General features: G+C 37.3%; 1 protein-coding gene across 5 annotated transcripts in view; it reads left to right on the top strand.

Annotated features, from left to right (window-relative positions):
• LOC142553751 (uncharacterized) overlaps window positions 1-18,636 on the top strand; it is a 34,661-nt gene extending 16,025 nt beyond the window's left edge. The window contains exons 7-18 of one of the 5 annotated variants that reach the window (XM_075664223.1): window positions 7,687-7,780; window positions 7,915-8,398; window positions 8,991-9,133; window positions 9,267-9,398; window positions 9,492-9,607; window positions 9,919-10,083; window positions 16,732-17,022; window positions 17,123-17,530; window positions 17,612-17,671; window positions 17,749-17,834; window positions 18,118-18,205; window positions 18,370-18,636. In XM_075664223.1, coding sequence (XP_075520338.1) covers window positions 7,687-7,780; window positions 7,915-8,398; window positions 8,991-9,133; window positions 9,267-9,398; window positions 9,492-9,607; window positions 9,919-10,083; window positions 16,732-17,022; window positions 17,123-17,530; window positions 17,612-17,671; window positions 17,749-17,834; window positions 18,118-18,205; window positions 18,370-18,447 — 2,145 coding nt within the window. In that variant the 3' untranslated portion in view covers window positions 18,448-18,636. Of the gene's footprint in view, window positions 1-7,686; window positions 7,781-7,914; window positions 8,399-8,990; window positions 9,134-9,266; window positions 9,399-9,485; window positions 9,608-9,918; window positions 10,084-16,731; window positions 17,023-17,122; window positions 17,531-17,611; window positions 17,672-17,745; window positions 17,835-18,117; window positions 18,206-18,277; window positions 18,335-18,369 lie in introns of those variants that run through there. The other 4 variants (XM_075664222.1, XM_075664225.1, XM_075664224.1 and 1 more) reach the window with 4 other exon arrangements.
• Window positions 18,637-19,485: the final 849 nt, after the last annotated feature.

Here is a 19,485-nt window from a genome sequence, read left to right as displayed (position 1 = left end):
AGCCCTTAGTTAAGATATACGCAATTTGCAAAGTGGTTGGAACAAATGGGATGCAGATTGTTCCTTCCTCAAGCTTCTCCTTTATAAAATGCTTGTCAATTTCAATGTGTTCCGTTTGCTCATGCAAAACTGGATTATGAGTGATACTTATGGCCACCTTATTATCACATTACAACCTCATAAAAGCACTTGTCGGTCTCCTTAATTCATCCATAACTCTCTTAAGCAAAGAACCTCACATACACCTTGAGCTATTGACTAAATTCAGCTACTGCATTGCTTCTCACCGCAACACTTCGTTTTTTGCTCTTCCATGTCACAAGTTTACCCCATACAACTGTAAAATATCTAGAGGTGGACCACTCAACTGTGTAAACTTCAATTTCTCCTCATTTTTTCCAAAGAAGAGTCCTTTCCCTGGTGTTCCCAAGTATTTGAGAATTCGATATACAACTTAGAGATGTTCTTCATATAATGAATGCATAACTTGACTCATCACTAAGCTTATTGCGAAGGCAATGTCTGGTCGTGTCAACCAATCTTTGATATCTTCCTTTATCCACAAGAATATCGTCTTTAATTTCCCCTAGTTTTGTGTTAACTTCCAATGGATTGTCTACAAGTTTGCACTTGCTCATCCTAGTTTCTTTCAAAAGATCCAGCGCATAATTCTTTTAGACACCATGATTCCTTTCTTAGACCTTGCTACTTCATTCAAAGGAAGTACTTCAACTGTCCTAAATCCTTAATCTCGAACTCCTTTGCCAAGTTCGTCCTTAACCTGTTCATGTTCTATATCGTTTCCTATTAATATTATGTCATTAACATAAACAATTAAAATGCATATCTTGTCAGAGGGGGACCTTTTTGTGAAGAGTGTGTGATATGACTGTCTTGGTGTACCTCTCGGCCTTCACAAATTTTGTGAATCCCTCGAACCATGTTTTGAAGATTGCTTCAATCCATAAAGGGATTTTTTTCAATTTGCAAACCTTCGATCCAAATTGATCATTAAATCCAAGAGGAAGCTCCATAAACACTTCTTCCGAGTCTCCATTTATAAAGGCATTCTTCACGTCTAGTCGATTAAGTGGCCAATCAAGATTCACAACAACGACCAATATCTCTCGAATTGTGTTAAGGTTTGCTACTGTAGAAAATGTTTTCGAGTAGTCAACCCCATAGGTCCGAGTGAAGCCGTTGGCAACCAAGCGAGCTTTATATCTCTCCAATGATCCATGAGAGTTGTATTTTGTAGTAAACAGCCACTTGCATCCTACCATGGACTTTCTTTTGGGTAGATTGAATTTCTCCCAGGTAGTGGACTTTCCTTTAGGTAGATCGACTTTCTCCTAGGTAGAGTTCCTCCACTTCCTTCCACTCAGGTATCGTTAGAGCTTCCTGTACATTGTTAGGAATACGAACCATAGTTGTCAAGGGCGCAAGGCGCACCGAGGCGCACAAGGGCTCTGGAGCCTGAGGTGCAAGGCGCAAGGCGAGGCGCGCGCCTTACCGAAGCAAGGCGCACGTTTTTAATTTTTTAAAAAAATATATTTTTCTTAGAATAATATATTAAAATATGAAATATTAAGTCACAATGTCACACAAAACAACAAATAATTAATAAGTTCATAATAATAAGTAACACGATTAAAATTCTTCAATCATCCAAATCAAGTGGCATCCCTGGTTTGTCTAAATATTAAAAAATATTAGAAGATATTAAAAACAGTCCAATTGGTCTTATTGATAACGTGTCCCTTTAGCTGTGGTTTTATGGATTTAAGACGTGTAGTTTTAAATTTCATTTTAATTTAATAAGGCGGTCCAATCAAATATGCTTTGATTTCTGCATGCCTTTCTCCCAGTTCTCTATCTTTCTCTGCACATGTGCTACATTCTTTAACATGAATTCTAAAATAGGTACCGGCACTTCTGGTTTAAAAAAGTAAAAATAGAAATAAGATATCGACAACATCAAGAACCGATACCTGAGCTTCTTCAATAAATGGTTCTTGGCCTTTCTCTTATTCACGCTGTCGTCACGTTGTTCGCTGTAATTTTGTTGCAGTCTGCACAGCTTTGTCGCTTATTTAATTTGTTAACTGGGCTGCTAGGGTTTGGGGTTGGGCTGGGCCTTTTACGTTTTAAGTTAATATTAAGAAAAACAGAGAAGTTGCATTTTCAAAATTCAACTTCTCTGTTACAGAATTTTTTTTTTTAAAAAAAGCAATCTCAGGCGCGCCTAAAGGCCCGCCTGGGCTCGCCTTAGTAAATTGTTGCGCTTGGGATTGCCCCAGGCGCAACACCCGCGCCGGGTCAAGACGAGAGGCGCTCTAACAGAGTCGAGTCGAGTCGAGTCGAGTCGAAAAACAAGAGCATGAAAGGAGGGAGACATATTTCCATATGATACAACATTTGACAATGGGCGTCAAAATACATGACTAAATACATTCTCTGAGTAATATGAAGTTTAGACATGGTCGGAAGGGGTTACTTGGGTATACCTTGAGTGGAATTATTAGAATCAATCAGAGTATCTTTGCAAGTGTCACGATTTAGCCGATATTTGAATAATGCCTTTGTAGTGGGACATTTTTTCCACCTCTTTGTGATGGACCCTTCCTTGTATGTACAATACTTTTTTTATGGGAAACAATATTATAATTATTAATCAGTGTTCTAAAATTCATCCTAGGCGGGCTGCCTTGACGGTACTCGTCGGCCGACTGCATCAAAAAAGTGATAGTCACCCAGTCTAGGCGGTAGTATGAGGAAATTTATGAGAAAGAGCGAGGTACCCGTTATAACCATTGTTTTTGTTACTCTGACTTATGAAACTATGGCCACTGCCACGTAGGGATTGGAGGACTCTGAACATGAGATTGGAGGACTCCGAACGTGAGATTGGAGGCGTGAGATTGAATGAGTGAGATTTCCGAAAGTATTGGACATTTAGATCTTGGGTTGAGTATTTAATTGCGGGCTAATGGGACATGCCCATTTACATAGAAATGACCCTAAGTCCCGTCTACTTAGAGAAAGAGTGTAATTTGAACACAATTAGTTTTTTATATCATTAATAACATAATTCCTATTTTTATTATGAAGCCGCTTAGTCCCCGCCTAGGCGCTAGAAGCTTGTCTAATGTCCGACTAGTGCCTAACGAATTTTAGAATCTTGGTTTATAAGCATGATCCAGGACGCACCAGACTCGATCCCAAAGCACATAGGTGCATCTTTGTTGGCTACTTTACAAATCAGCGAAGGTACAAATGCTTTGATCCTATTTACGAAAAAAATTGTATCTATGGATGTTACTTTTTTTAAGGTCACTCCTACTTTGACTCAGTAGTGGTGAAGATGAATTTTTAACTAATTTAGACTTGACATTTATTCGAGGTTGATCTCAAACGGGATTTGGGAAGGAGGGGCATAATATTTTGGAATTTGGTGGTTCACTGTTTGGGCTGGTACATGTGGATGGAGATGAATATGAGGATCTTTGAAGATCATGAAGATTCGATTGAGGAGTGCTAGGACAAGATTAAATTCAGGCTTTCATGCTGGAGCTCGAGGATTGTAGAGTTCAAATCGTTTTCGGTCTCAGATTTGTATAGGAATTGAGGTCTAGTATTATATTAATCTATTTTGACTATAGATCTCACTTCGTCTTATATGGACCTCTAGTTCGTTTTTTTAACCGATTTTATTAATCACAATGTTCTAAAATTCGCTAGGTGCCAGTCGGGCGTTAGATCAGCGCCTAGGTGGGAGGACTGGGTTGCTTCATGATAAAATAGGAATTATGTTATTAATGATAAAAAATAAGAATTGTGTTCAAATTACACATTCTCTCTGAGTAGATGGGACTTAGGACCATTTCTATGTAAATGAGCATGTCCCATTAGCAAGCCCATTACTCCATAATTAAATACTCAACGCTAGATCTAAATGTCCAGTAGTTCACTCCAATCTCAGGCCTCCAATCTCCCGTTCGGAGTCCCCCAATCCCACGTTCAGATCTCCTCCAATCCCTACGGGGTTGTGGCCGTAGTTTCAGAAGTCGGAGTAAAAAAAACAACGGTTATTTCAGGTTCAATCATTCTTCCCCATATTACTTCCTAACACTACTGCCTAGGCTGGCCGACTACCTCTTTTGGCCGCCTAGGCCGATTAGAACATTGTTATGAACAAAAGCTATACTACCAAAAAACTTCAGGGGAACATCGGAGATGAATCTAGTAGTAAAAAATAGTTTTGAAAGATTTGGATTTGTGGCGGAAAATTCAATTTTTTGTAGGTAATCTGTTAATCAAACAAGTTGTGAAAATATGCCTCTCCCCAATGATATTTTTGAACCTTAATATAAAAACTTATAGCCTTAGCCTTAATATAAAAACTTATAGCCTTAGAAAAAAATTGCGATGTTCTTATCATATGATCTGTAACCCCTGAATCTAAAATCCAAGAATTGTTAGAATTGACATATGCAACAGTTGCTATAGAGTAACTACTTGTCTGGGCTAAAGAGCAAGAAGGGTCAGATTTTCCTAAATGAGATTGAAACAATTTGGACAAGTGCTTTAGTTGATCTTTCGTGAAACGGGACAAATGAGGACAATGATTGCATTCCAGACACAGTACTACCTGTTTGAAATGCATGATTACCATTACCATCTTATTATTGTTATCCGGCTTTTTCTTGAAGTGTGTTGGTCTCTCATGAATCTCCCAGTATGTTTCCACGGCATGCCATGACTTTTTAGACTTCTCACACCAAGGTTTTTACTTTCCTCCATCATGATACCCACTAGTAGATTTATTGCCTTTACCAATCAGCACTGATCCCTCAATTTCCAATTTATGCTCATCGACTCACTGTAACATAACATGGTCGAGCTTCCTCAACCCGTACTTGAGAAAAAATCTCACACGGACTTTGATACGACCTTCGCATTACATCATTTGATAAGCTCAAAACAGCTAAACACATGATAATATTTAACAGATTATTTGCATAGGACTTAAAAATCAAACAAGACTTGAATTAACAAACAATAACGATTATATAAAACAAGACAAAAAAACGACAAGAACAAGATATTTTGAGAAGGACGTCGACCCGTCTGTTATTCAAAGCACGAACCTCTGTATATGATTCCACCTTAACCCATTGTCGATAATTTAGACATGAACCAAGAACCAAAAAGTTTCCATAATCGTACCTTGACCAATTGCCTATAATTGAGGCAAGAACCAAAGGTATCCAAATTTGAACTCCACAAGGATTTACCTTGATAAGTTCATGATTGGTTATAAGGACTGAAATCAGGATGAAAATCCAGTATTATTGTCGGAGCTCGCAAATCTAAGGATCAATTTCAATCAAAATGATCTTCTTTTCTATAAAATAACAAGTACAATGCATATATATATTTATATATATATATGACAATACAAGCCTGACCTAACCATAATGGGCTTAAAATAAGCTCTAAACTACCTTCTAAATGCCCACAAAATTATTGTGTTACGAAAATTACAAAAATAAACTAAGTAAAAGCCTAATAATACCTATTTGAGGTCACAAACAACCCGATAACTAAATATTACAACAATAAAATCCCTAAACAATAAAATGAATTAAAATTTTTGACACGGACTTTTATTGCTCCAACAATGCATATATTTGGCTTCGCTCAATCCATGTTAGTCATCATAATTTTTGCATCCCATTACTTCATTGCTATCTGCAAAATATCAATAAGTTGTCTCTTTATGGCTCATCTGTAATATCGTGTCGGACTTGGAAGAGGCTTGCTGCCAAGGAGTTTGCCTCGAACGTCATCTAGTGCTTTGTTTAATCCAGCCAAGAAAAAAAACACACGACCTCGCTCAAGATTTTTTTTGTTGCGAGAACAATCCTTAATGCTTTCCCATTCATCGGTTTCAAACAAATCCAATTCTTGCCAATAGTAAACAACTCATTATAATAAGACGTCACGTCTCGATCTCTTTGTTGCACATGCCGGAGCCCGGAAGCGAATATTGAGATCGTATTACTGATAGTAGTTTTCAAAATCGGATTACGTTTCTCAAACGCCTCCCAAACTTCACAAACAGTGGGTAAAAGCATAAAAAGTTTAACCTATTGTGGGTTACATGGATTAATTAACCATGCAATGACCATGGAATTTTCCTATCTCCGTTGCTTGTTCAAATCTGTCGACTCCAGTGGCTTCACTTCGCCGTTCGAGTACCCCAATTTACCCTTTCCGTCGAATTCGATCACAAGCATCACAGATTGAGTCTATTCAAGATAGTTTTTTCCATTTAATTTGTGGATGATTATTTGAAGGGAACTTTCAGAAAGTGCGATGTATAGCGGGGCTTGAGAACTGCCGGTCGAAGGGGCTGTGCCGCCGCTGGAGTCGGAAGAGATAGACCTAGCAGCGACCATGGCAGTTTTAAAATTCATTCCCGGGCTCTGATACCACGCAGAAAATGTTGGATAGGGCAGAAAAGAAAGAATACTTTTATAGTTTTATTTCTTAATGGTAATGTCATCTTGAGCATACATTTAAATATCCAAAGAAAATAAAATAAAATCTCTACAGATCAGGGAAAATAATCTTTCCTAATCTACTAGATTTCATTCAATCAAATCTAATTTAATTATTAAAACAACTTACCAGCTGAAAATACTAGAAACGAGTCTGGCCATTTGGCTTACATCCATCCACAGTACAATCTTTTAAAAAACTTGAATATATCTATTGATATGTTCATTCAAATTATCAAAATATTAATATAGGTGGATTATAATTAACCAAATTACTTAAGAGAGGAAATCACTCCAAAATCGATTATCTGAGATGATACTTTACTTGGATGTTCCGATGGCATCAAAGTCTTAGCTCTTAGATCTTTGGTGCTCCCATCAAGTTGACATCTTGACATGATATTTGTTTATCAAAGTGTTCAACTTTGATCCTACAATGCCAAGCCACTTTGATCAACATTTGATTTTGCAGTAATGGATATAGGGTGAATTCATCCATTCAAGATCTAGTTGAGCCAGCTTGAATGTGTTTAATTTGCAAGTCCGAGCTTGATTTTTATTCAAGTGAGAGCTTAAGGTCAACTCATTTCTTTATGAGCTGCCATTCTCATTCAGCAGTCGAAATTCTTCAACAAATGATTATTGATGATGAAAATGGGATAAAGCAATCACAAATTGGAGAAAATATGCATAAAATGACTCCTCAAATGTTTTTGAAAGATATTGCGACCAAAGTTTCCTTGAAAGTGACTTGATAATTGGAACGAAAATCATGCATCACAAAGCGTGTGGGAAAAAATATTAGACTCTATGACATCATGTTAGATTCATTTAGAATGGTGATGGAAGAGCCAAACACTACGTGGTTCAGCCCTTTGATTGACATTCACAAGCAACATGACGAAAGGGTTATAAAACATGCATTTATTTCTTGCAAATACGTTATACGTCTGAATGATCCCTTATTTACATAGGTAAATACATCTGTATATTTTATTGCAATGTTTCAATTATATCAACGCATAACCTTTATCCTTTAGCTATATTTCCTAAATATGTCCCATGATCTTGTCATTAAGTGCACCTTAGTTCCCAAACTGGCATCCTTAATTTTTTTTAAGCTCCTCAAGGTGATAAATACAAGGTTGCGAAGCGATGGGGTCACATTCACATAGTAACCAGAAAATGGTTTCAACAATCTGTTGCTAGAAGAGGTATCACAATGTGTGTATTGTTTTGTGCCCATTAACTATCTTGTAATCTAATTTTATCGGAGCCCAGTTATATCTGACAATTTTTTCTCCTTGCTTCTTATTGTGGATTTTTCTGTTGCTGTTTGGACAAGCAGCATGCCTTATTGAGGATTCCTATCCTGTCCTTAGTAGTTCTGCATCTTCTGTAAGCACAATAAAGACAACGGAACAATACAGTCATGGAAAAGTTATCAGAAATTCACAGTATACCTCATCATTACTGGCCACTGCCTCAGATTCAGACGCTAATTTGTTTGCTCAGGATACTGAACCTGATCTTGAGACTCCTCAGCCAGCCATGCATTCTACATTTTTCGAAGCTCTTCCATTTTCCAAAGAGGAGAATGATTCTCCTGTTCATCAACAAAAAAGTGATTCTGTATTTGACTGTTGTGTTGCTGATGACTCTCAAAGTGAGGATGATGATTTATACTTGTCTGAGTGCAGAATTCTACTTGTAGGCTTTGAGTCATCTGAAATACGGAAGCTAGTAGACATGGTTCGCTTAGGTGGTGGTTCTCGTTACATGTACTTCAGTGAAAAATTGACGCATTTAGTAGTTGGAAATCCATCAGAGACGTAAGATGTTTTGTTTATGCACGAAATACACGTCTAAGTGTATCTCATGATATTTGTTCCAAATAAAAAAGCTTCTAGTTATTTTTGCAACCAAAATGTGTCACTGCCTCGAGAAACACATGTTTACATTCTTTTTGTGAACTTACACGGACACTTCAATTTATTTGATGGTATACAATACCCGCGTTCTCCAAGTGTCAATAGATTTTTATTTTGTAGTTACGTCGATGCCTGTGATATTCATTAATGGATTCACATGGTTGATCTACTCCTGCTCTAAGTTTTAGTATAATACTGATTTGTCGACTCAAATGTGGTTGTCATTTCATATGTATAATTTAAATGCGGCTGACTAGCTCGTCATTCCAACAATCAAGTATTTGATATGAATGGTAAAAAAGAATTTATTACTAGCCTCACATTCTTTGGCCACTATTCTGATATTTTATTTTCCTTTAATTATGATGGCATTGTAAAATTTAATGAGCTAGCAGCAGTTTATATTCGTTACATGTGTAATGGTTAACTAGTGCAGATACAGTGTCTGTTCAACTGAAACATACATTTGATATTGTGTGTGATTTTTTTGCAGTGAGATGAAGGAGGTAAGGAGTCTAGCAGCTAATGGAATCATTCATGTAGTTAAAATAGCATGGCTTGAAGACTGCACTCGCAAAAAGAAAGAAGTTTCCGTGCTTCATAGGCACATTGCTTATGATTTACTTCTTCCAAAAGGTGCTGAAGAAGTCATGTTAACACCTAAAAATGCACCTCACTTGACATTCTGTTCTTTAAATCTATCAGCTAGTAGACATGATTCTGAGTCTATATTCATTACATTTTTAATTTTTTATATATCTGTTTATAGATCCTGTATTCTTCGATAAAAAGACCGAAACAAGCGTTAGTGGCATGAAACGGGGTAAGTTCACTGGTGCCCAGCCTGTGGGAGATGACAACATCCGGGAAAACTCAGCCTATCACTCTGAAGTTTTATTAGGTAAAGGATAAAACAGAGTTTTCTTGGCATGAATTCTCATTTACTGTAGAATGATTATAATCAATGTTAGTTTATGTTTTTTTAAAGCTAAAGAAGACGCTGATTTGAAGTTGCAAAGTGATGTGAGCAACATGGTAAAACATAGGAATTCTTCAGCTGTATTTGACGGAAAGCTGTTTCGTTTTTCAAGTTCTTTTCCTGAAGAACAGGTAAGCTGCTTCGTATATTTTTGGGAGATTTAAGTGTCTATGCAGCACATATTTCACATAGCCTTGAGTTTTTGCATATAAGTTAAAGATCGCTGTTTTCATTGACTGAGTGATATGTTAATGCCAAGAACCATCTCTTTAACTACATAAGTTTAACCAAATGCTATGCTGGGTCTGGTTTCTAATCTTGCTTGTTAAGAGGCATCTGCTACTACTACCATGATTCAACATATTTTCAATTTATATATTTCGCTTTGACATTGATTACATAATAACGATCTTTTCATTTCTCGACTTGTTATACTCTCCAGAGACCCGAAATTATGCAGTGGGTTGGAGAAGGTGGAGGAGAGGTTGCACCAGATCAAGATAAAAAGAACGTGCACTTCATTGTTGAGCGTCATGGTGTGGTACCCTGTTTGACTGATGTCCGATGTACATATGTATCCAGTCATTGGATTCATTCTTGCATAGAGGTATATCTTTTAATGAATTCAACGTCAGTTTAGTAGGTTTGTTGGGCAGCCAACCTGAAAAGTTTGGGATGCTAAAGCATCTTGTATCACTAGTTCAAAAATGTGATAATCCTGGTCCCGGCTAGATCCGAGAAAATGGGTGTGGAGGGCGCTGCGTAGATTTTAGAATTTGAAGTGATTTTATTCTGATCTTGAGACCAGATTTGAACTTCCAGCTCAACTCCATTCTTGATCGGGTCTAATCCAGAAACACATGCAAATATTGGAACCAGCTTTGACTCAGCTCTGCTCTTGTCACATGAAGGACTATAAAACTTAATTGGCCTGTTAGAATATGACTTCAGATAACAATGTGAGACAACAAAACCTGAAAGTATATGGAACATAAATTATTAAAGTTCACAGGTAGTATGATTGTTATGTGGTCTTTTTTCTTTCTGTCAAGAGAGGGATCCATTATTTCCTTTTACACCTACAATGCTCTGCAGACCACCATACTTGATGGTGGGGCTGTACTAGTACACAGCATAAAAGCGCTCAAATTTTGCCTAGGTTTTACTTTTCCCTCAGATTGATACACTTGAAAATGACAAGATTCTGATGTGTGAGTCACAGGAAATTGACTCCAACTTCTCAGCTAAAATGTCAACAGTGTTATCAACCAACCTCTTTGACATATAGCCAATTTCTGTGCATGTCTGATGTCTGTGCTGGTTCTTTGAGTTCAAATACTTCTAAGGCTTTTAAGCATGTAGAAATGTCGATAGCTAGCTGGTTCTAATGGCCTAAAAAGTGAGATAGAAATATAGCAAGAAGACAAAGCACCTCAAGATAAAGGAAATGTAAGTTCTATATCTGATGAAATAAAAGCTGAATTATTGAATTGTTCCCAGAAAAATCCCTGTACAAAGGAAAATACTGCCTTCCCGTAGCTCTGCTATTAACATTCGAAAGACAATGATGACATAACCAACTCTCAACCAATTCCATGCTCTTATTTTTATCCCTTCACTCTCGAGTGTGCTCTGCTCTGTTGTTTATTCTAATGGGCTTTCCAGAATAGGCCCCTTGGTCTTGTTCTTTCTTCTGAAATAAACTTGTGTGATAGCGAGCTTCTCTGGGAATATGTGGCCTATTTCTTCCAGTCTCGTATCAGATGTGTTCTTTGTGTGCAAGAGAGATCCTTTAAACAGCTGTAGATTCTCGAGTTTCTTAGGTTAGGTAAGATTGTGAAACTTTATTTTGATTTACAAATGAAATCTGGTAAAAACCTGCAAATAGAGCCCTGTTTTGTTTTCCTATTTTGTCATGTAGTTAAATAGATATCCAGTGGTCAAGGGTCTTCAAATCTTCTTATGGTAGAGAGTTTTGCTGTTAGATCTGATTGTATGCCATGTGTCTCTTTTATGTCGAGTCTCGGTTGCTTCTGTATGGAATAATATCTATTTATTGTCTGACCTTTGCAATATCTCTTGTTTGTCTGTACTTTGTCGCTGCTGCACTTTGACACTGTCGCTTTGTCTTATATTCTGGCAAGATTGGATGATTATTCAGCTGGTTCTTCCTTAAACTACTTTGCTGCTGCCTGTTGTCAAATATTTATCGCAGATGCTCAGCGGTCTCAGTTAGTTAATCTTTGTTAATTTAATAGAGAAGAGCAAATTTACTAAACTTTGTCATCATCCAAACTGATGAAAATTTTGTTCCAACAGATAATAATGCAGTGTTTTATGTTTGTGCTTTTTGTCGTTAATGGAAGAAAGACGTGGGGAAAGACAATTTTATTCAATTAAGAATAATGAAACAATACATCAGTATATATGTAAGGTCTACCCAATCAAAATAATATTTAATCTAATTTAATTTAAATTTAAACCTAAAGGATAAAATGCTATATAAATTACCAACAAATCAAAGAGTCATATTATCATCTAATGTTTGCATATTCAAGACTCCCCCTCAAGTTGGTTCGTATATGTTAATCTTGCCCAGCTTGGAAATCATGTCTTCGATCATGGGTCTAAAGAGAGCTTTTGTGAGGATGTTTACAACTTGCAACTGAGTAGGGATGTACTCAAGACCCACAATTCTATTATCAATCTTCTCACGGATGAAGTGACGATCAACCTCAATGCTTGGTTCGATCACGAGGAATTGGATTTTTGGCAATACTTATTGCAGCTTGATTGTCACACTTTAATTCCATTGATTGATGTCTTCCAGTTGCAATTCTTTGAGTAGTCTTTGGAGCCATAGTCCTTCGCATCTTCCATGAGCTAAGGATCGGAACTCTGCTTTTGCACTGCTCTGTGCTATTATTGACTGCTTTTTGCTTCGCTAGGTAACCAGATTTCCCAACACAAACGAGCAGTAACATGATGTGGAGTGCCTACCAAGTACCAATTAGAGAACCCGCCCGAACTGCATTATTGTAAACTTTGATGTCCTTGCACGGGGTTTTTCTGAAGAGTAGTCATTTCCCAGGGCCTTTTTTAGGTATCTCAATACCTGATACACAACATCCATATGTTCCTCAATTGGATTATTCATAAACTGTAACGCTTACAACAAACCCAATGTCTGGCCGTGTGTGAGAGATATATTAACTTGCCCACCAGCCTTTGGTATCGCCTTTTATCAACCAGCGGACTATCATTTTTCACCCCATTATTCACGTTGGGGTCCATGGATGTGTCAACCCGTTTCTTTTAAGAGATCTAACACATATTTCCTTTGGGAGATTGAGATCCCAAGTGATGATTTTTCCACCTCGATTCCCAAAAATATTTCAAATGCCCTAAGTCTTTCATTTCAAATTTCCTTGAGAGCAGCAACTTCACACGAGTCATTTCTTGCCGATCATTTCCTGTAAGAACAATGTCGTCAACATATACAACGATGATGGAGATTTTTCCTTCTTCAGAGTGTTTGATGAACATTGTATGATCTGATTGACACTGTTTGTATCCATCTCCCTTAGGAAACTTGTGACTCGATGAAACCAGGCCCGAGGTAATTGTTTTAGACCATAGAGCGATTTCCTTAGCCTGCACACTTTGTTGAAAATGGCTCCTGATTCAAAGCCTGAACAGTTGTCCGTGTAGACTTCTTCTTCAAGGTCACCGTTCTAGAATACATTTTTGACATCAAGCTGATGTAGTGGCCAATCTAAATTTGCTGCAATTGATAAAAGAACTCGGACGACATTAAGTTTAGCCACAGAAGCAAATGTCTCTTGATAGTCAATGTTATATGCTTGTGTGTACCATTTTGCCACCAAACGTGCTTTAAAACGTTCAATACTCCCATCATCCTTATGTTTAATAGTGAAGATCCACTTACATCTAACTGTCCTTTTTCCACATGGAAGGTCGGTGATCTGCTAGGTGCTATTGTTTTCCAGTGCCTTTATTTCATCAAAGACAACAACGTTATAGTTTGGATCTTGGTGGGCTTCTATTATATTTGATGGAACTTGTACCTGGTCTAGGTTAGTCACAAATGCTTGATATCCAGGTAATAAATTATCAATGGTTATAAAAGGTGTTGAACACAAGATCTGACTTCTTTCCTTAATGCAATGGGTCTTTCATCATATTCGATTTTAGGTGAGTCAGAAGAAGTAATACCTCGATCATTTTCCATGGAATGTGACTTCGAATAAGAGCTATTGGCTGGTTGATCTTGCACATGGGCATGTTGGCTCCCAAGTTGAAGTAACTATTATGTGAGAATTAATCTGGAGTGGTTTATTGGTGAGGGTTGGATTATGATTAGGTTGGAGATCACATGATAGATCAGTATGGATTGGGATGTTCGTGGAGTCAAAAAATGAGATAGTGATTGGTCCCAATTCAGAGATTCACTATTAGAATTCTCCCCCTGAATCGCGGAACTGGGGAAAAGCGGTTCTCATTCAAGGAACGTGATTTCCATAAAGATGTAAAACTTGCTGATGACTGGGGAATAACACTTGCAGAAGGTTTGCAGGAAATGAATCAGACGTAATAAAATAAAAGACGAGCCGGTGGCCCCATGCCAGGAAGACGGAACAGATGAATTGGGAAAGCCAAAAGATTCTATCCTTTCTGGTCGGGAGAGTAACCTAGGAAAACACATTTGATGGCTCGTGGTTCAAGTTTACCTCGATGTTAGGAGTGGATGTGAACAAAGGCTGAGCACCCAAAAAAATTGAGAGCGATATTTTGAATGAGATGGGTGTTTGGGTAAAACTCAAGAAGGGCCTGGTAAGGGTTTTGTAGTCAAGGACATAGGAAAGCATTCGGTTAATGAGGTATATGTCGGTAAGTATTGCATCACTTCCAAATAGCGGGTAACATTATTTGTAAACAACAAGGAGTCGGTAAGTATTGTATCACTTCCAAATAGCGGGTAACATTATTTGTAAACAACAAGGAGAGAGCATCCTTTAGCAAGTGACGCTTCTTTCGTTCAGAAACACTATTCTGTTGTGGGGTTTCAACACAAGAACTTTGGCGAACAATTCCTCGAGTAATTAATTAATCACCCAAGATGGAATTCAAGAAATATTTGGCTCTATCGGTTCGTAGGATATGTATTTTTGGTGAGAACTGGGTTTGGATCATGGTGTTGAAATTTTAAAGATTGTGAAGTTTCAGTCTTCTCTTTCATTAAGAACACCCAAGAGAGACGGGTACGGTCATCCACAAATAACAAAAACCAACGACTGCCGTTTATATTTTGCACATGTGATGTACCTCAAATATCAATGTGGATGAGAGGGACAGATGAAGATGGTTTGTATAGTTGTGTTTTAAATGTGGCACTTGTATGTTTGGACAATTGAAAATTAAAAGTGGAAATTTTTCTGAATAAAAAGGAGAAAAATTTTCCAAGTATAAAAAATTGGGGTATCCTAACCTATAATGCCATAGTAGGCTATGATTATCCTTATTAACAGAATTGGAAAACATAAAAATGGATGATCTCGAGGTCATACTTCATGGAGGATCCTTCATCTTGAAGAGGTACAGTCTTGCACGAAGATCAGTACTGCCAATCATTCTCCCCGATGACAGTTCCTCAAAAATACATAAGTTGAGACAAAGAATTTAGTTGTGAACTGCAGGTCATCATTCTAACTGAATGTACGTTGCAAGTCAAACCAGGTATAAACAAAACTGAATGTAAACAAATATCCCTAGAGAGCTGCACTGAACCGGAACCGAATACTCTGGAACAAGAACCGTTTGCTATACAAATAATGTGTGCTCGAAAAAGGGATAAATTTCCAGTAATGGGATCAGATGCGCATGAGTCAATTATCCAATCACTGGATAAATCTCAGTATGTGTTTTGACAAAGGATGAATCACCTCTTTGTGCAGTGCTGGCATTGGCAATGTTCGATGGATTTGGCGAGGATTGGGCCTGGCAGAGTAATCTTTGAAGAGCCTCCAATTGAGTCGCAGTAAATGGGGCTGGTTCAGATGAAATGGTCTCAGTGGCAGCCGAATTTGCACGTTTTAACCTTGAGGGCTTCCAATCTACCGGCCTACCATGGATTTCCAACAAGTTTCTAATGAATAGTTTGGCTTCTTACATTTTTCACACCATAACCAGATTTTGGGAAGACTGGACATTTGCAGAATCATCCGAGAAGAATGCCTGATGAGAAGCAAGGGCTGAACTGTTGATAGGTGGTTTGGAAGTGGGTGAGCCCAACATGAATTTGCAACGGCTTTCTTCATGGCTTACCTCGAAGAATGCTGTCCAAGGTTGAGTAATGGCTTGTTGCCCAGAATGCGATTGCCCACTTTTGTCAAGATTTTGATTTAGACCGGAGAGGAATTTGAATGTATGTCTCTTTTCAATAATTGACTTGTAGCGGAGGGCATCATCATCCGGACATTTCCAGTCTTGAACTTCAAACATATCAAGTTGCTGCCATGACCGAGATAGGCTGTCAAAAAAGCATCACCCTGTCGTAAATCGTGGAGCATGCACTCAATTTCAAAGATTTCGGAAGTGTTATCCTTGGAGGTACATGTATCACGTATGGCTTCCCAGATGTCTTCTGCTGTCATGTACATGAGGAAATTTTCGGCAATTTTTTGGCTCATGGAAGTCATAACCATGACATAACCATGTTGTTCTTGGATCTTCATGTTTTGAATGTCGAGTATGTGGCTTTAGGTTGAAGCGCAACACCTGAGAGGTAATCATCTTTCCCTCGTCCGTATATGAATAACATCATGATTCGAGAAGCCCAGTGTTCAGGCATGCTGGATTCGAAGATTGACAGTTGATGGATCGCCAGAGGAAGAAGGAGATGTCATGCCGTATTTTGTCATCGGCAGCTACCTCTCTGATACCATGTCGTTAATGGAAGAAAGACAGGTGGGGAAAAGACAATTTTATTCAGTTAAAAATAATGAAACGATACATCATAATATATAGAAGGTCTGCCCAATCAAATTACTATCTAATCTAATCTAATTTGAATTTAAACATAGAGTATGAAATGCTAAATTACCAACAAATCAAAGAGTTTTCTTTTTATTCTTTTTTTTAACAGCTATGATCTTATCATCTAATCTTTGCATATTCAACACTTTTGTATGTTTGGGTGTAAAAAATTGACCTGCATAGCTCTTATTGTTTGAAGAATGGTCGTTTGCTGGAAGTTGGTAGTCATCTACTCTATTCTCCACTTCCATGCCGAATCCCTTTACCTGGGTTTGAAGGTTATCGATTTTGTGTGTCGCGATATGATACAAAAGAAAGACAGCTGCTGAGGAATTTGTGCTATGTTCTTGGAGTTAAGCTTGTGGAAAAACTGACCAAGAAAGCCAGTCATCTGATATGTAAATATGCTGATGGTGATAAGTACGAGGCAGCCTGCCGATGGGGAATTCAAGTAGTTTCTGCTGAGTGGATACATGAATGTGTCTTGCAGGTGGTTTCATCATATATTTTTTTGGGTCTATGATGCTCGCAATCTATTGTTCTTAGTATGCACATTTTTGGTTAACTATAACTTGTTGATAATGAGACAGAACAAAGTTGTCGATCTGAAAGCATTTTATCCAAAAGAGCTAACTTCTCTGGACCGAGAAACACTGTCCACTGTGAGCCAATATCCTTCGCAATCTGTCAGGATGCTGTATGAGGATGATGCTTCACAACCAATGAAGTCACAGGATTTGAGAAATACACAAACAGTTGTATCCAACAAATGTCTGGGGAGGGATGAGACCAAGCATTTAAATAATTACAGTAAGAGAGCAAAAGTTTTGGGAAATGATAATGTAAAGATCCCACTATCTTGTGTCTCCACAGATGACAAGTCTGTCAACATGAAGAATCTTGCAGAGAACAGCACAACAATTTATGCAAAAGGAGCTTCTTTGGTAGTTCCTGATGTTGCAGCAGCTATAGAAGATTTGTTGGAGCAAACGAGCAAGGTAGAGTGTCAATTCCGTATTTTCATGTGAAAAGGTTGTTAAGATGTTCCCTCATGTTTTACTGGTCTTCTTGTTTATCAGATTCAAGATCCGAAGTTTCAGGAGACAAACGGTTGCAATGAAAACGTATCCATTTTCCCTGTTAGTTCTTTTTTATCCAGACTTCTTCGTAAGTAAACATTGTTTCTTGCTAACGGTACCCCCTTAAATTCTAGCAGATTTTGTCTTCCAATTCCATATTGCTTGGTCAAAGGTCTTCTATTCACCATTCCGATGCTATTCCAGCACAGCATTGGGTAAACAGGTGAACTTCCATCTTATCATAATTTTTTATTTCTCGATTTTGTTATACAGCATTTTCATTGTTCTTTTATGCCCTAGAAACCATGTGGTATTAATCCAATCTAGAGAATTAAATGATTTTATATACTATAGGTTCTCATCTATGTTTTCGTCTTTGTCATTATACGTATTATCTTGTGAATGAGTGGTGCCTTAGATTTTCTCATCATGACATTGTGATCAGACATTGTCACTTCAGATTCATTTCAACCAGCTACACTGGTAAAGCAAATTGTTTGTTTCAGGTCGAACGAAGGAGAAGTCAATCTTTTTGGAAATGCTGCAGTGAAGGGCAGTCACGATGGTTTCAGCGAAACACAAACTGATTCTCAGGTATTTTTCTTGCTGTTGTTGATGCATTTTCATTTTGTCCAACTGAAAATTTTACGTTTTTCGAATCCTCAGTGAAGAACATGGGATTTTGGTTAAACGTGGGATACATCAAAGTTGAGGTATTTTAATATGATTTGCATTGCTTGTTCGCATTGCTTGTTCAGGTTGTTGGGTATGAAGAAGATTTGTCCGGTCGGCAAATGATTATTGAAAGAGTGCGAATAAGGAGTAGCTTGACTTGAATTTACCAGTTTTAACTTACTCAAGCCCTTGCTTTTGTAAGTGGAAACCGAGGGAAATCATATTATTTGAAATCCCATTGGTTTGTTCTTACTGGAGAATCAATTTTGAAATTTTGTTTTTAAATAATCTATATCTCTTACTATTTAATAAAGTAAGAGCATCCTTATAAAAACTGCTTTTAATATTTTTATATGATTGTCCAAATTTATCCTCCACCTCAATCTACATTAAGAATCAAAAGATTGGGTTATACCGTAATTTTAAATTTTTCTCCCCTCAACAAAATCACGGTTTCTTTATTCTCTCCTCCCATTTCTCAAATTTCATTCCTAGCGGTTCCCCCTTTCCCCCTCGAGTCTTCGCCTTTAATCTATATTATATTATTAAGTTTAAAACACTTAGAATAAATAATTTTTTGTCTGACATTTTGTTTTGATAATTATATATTAATAAAATGTTAAAATTTTAATGCAAGTCACATGTAGCTCAGCCAATAAAGTCTTTGTTTCATAAGCTTCAAATTGTAGAATCAATTTCTACTTAGGTATTTTTTTTCTTCCAGTGTAGTCTTTGATTATTTTTATAATTACATTATATGATCCTCATTTAAAAATAAACCAAATGAATTATAAAGAATATTATACAAGCTCACAACGCATGTGTCAGTGCACTAGTTAAAAGAATAAATAAACATCAATCAAGGGTTCAGATTCTAAGTTGCTCACACTTCCAACCCAATTCATTTGATGGGAGCGACAAAATTCCTTGACACCAAGGACGCGGGATCTTAGGTTTTAATTCTTGATGATTTGAGGTTTTAAAACCGATTCACTTTTGAATTCGGAACTAAGGCTATGAGAATTTTGTAGGTTTTATTTGCAGGCCTTCCCCCCAAATTTATATCATCAAACTTACTTAATTCGCTTTGATATATCAATTAATGTGCATAACATCTAATCTCCCAGAGTTTTGTGAATGTACATGTACTGTAGGAGTAAATTTTGAAATTAAAATTGAGTATTGCATATGAAATTTAA

Source organism: Primulina tabacum, chromosome 8, assembly GCF_025594145.1.
Source record: "Primulina tabacum isolate GXHZ01 chromosome 8, ASM2559414v2, whole genome shotgun sequence".
Taxonomy (NCBI): domain Eukaryota; kingdom Viridiplantae; phylum Streptophyta; class Magnoliopsida; order Lamiales; family Gesneriaceae; genus Primulina; species Primulina tabacum.
Note: the sequence above shows the minus strand (reverse complement) of the source record. Positions and strands in the feature narration are given on the sequence as shown.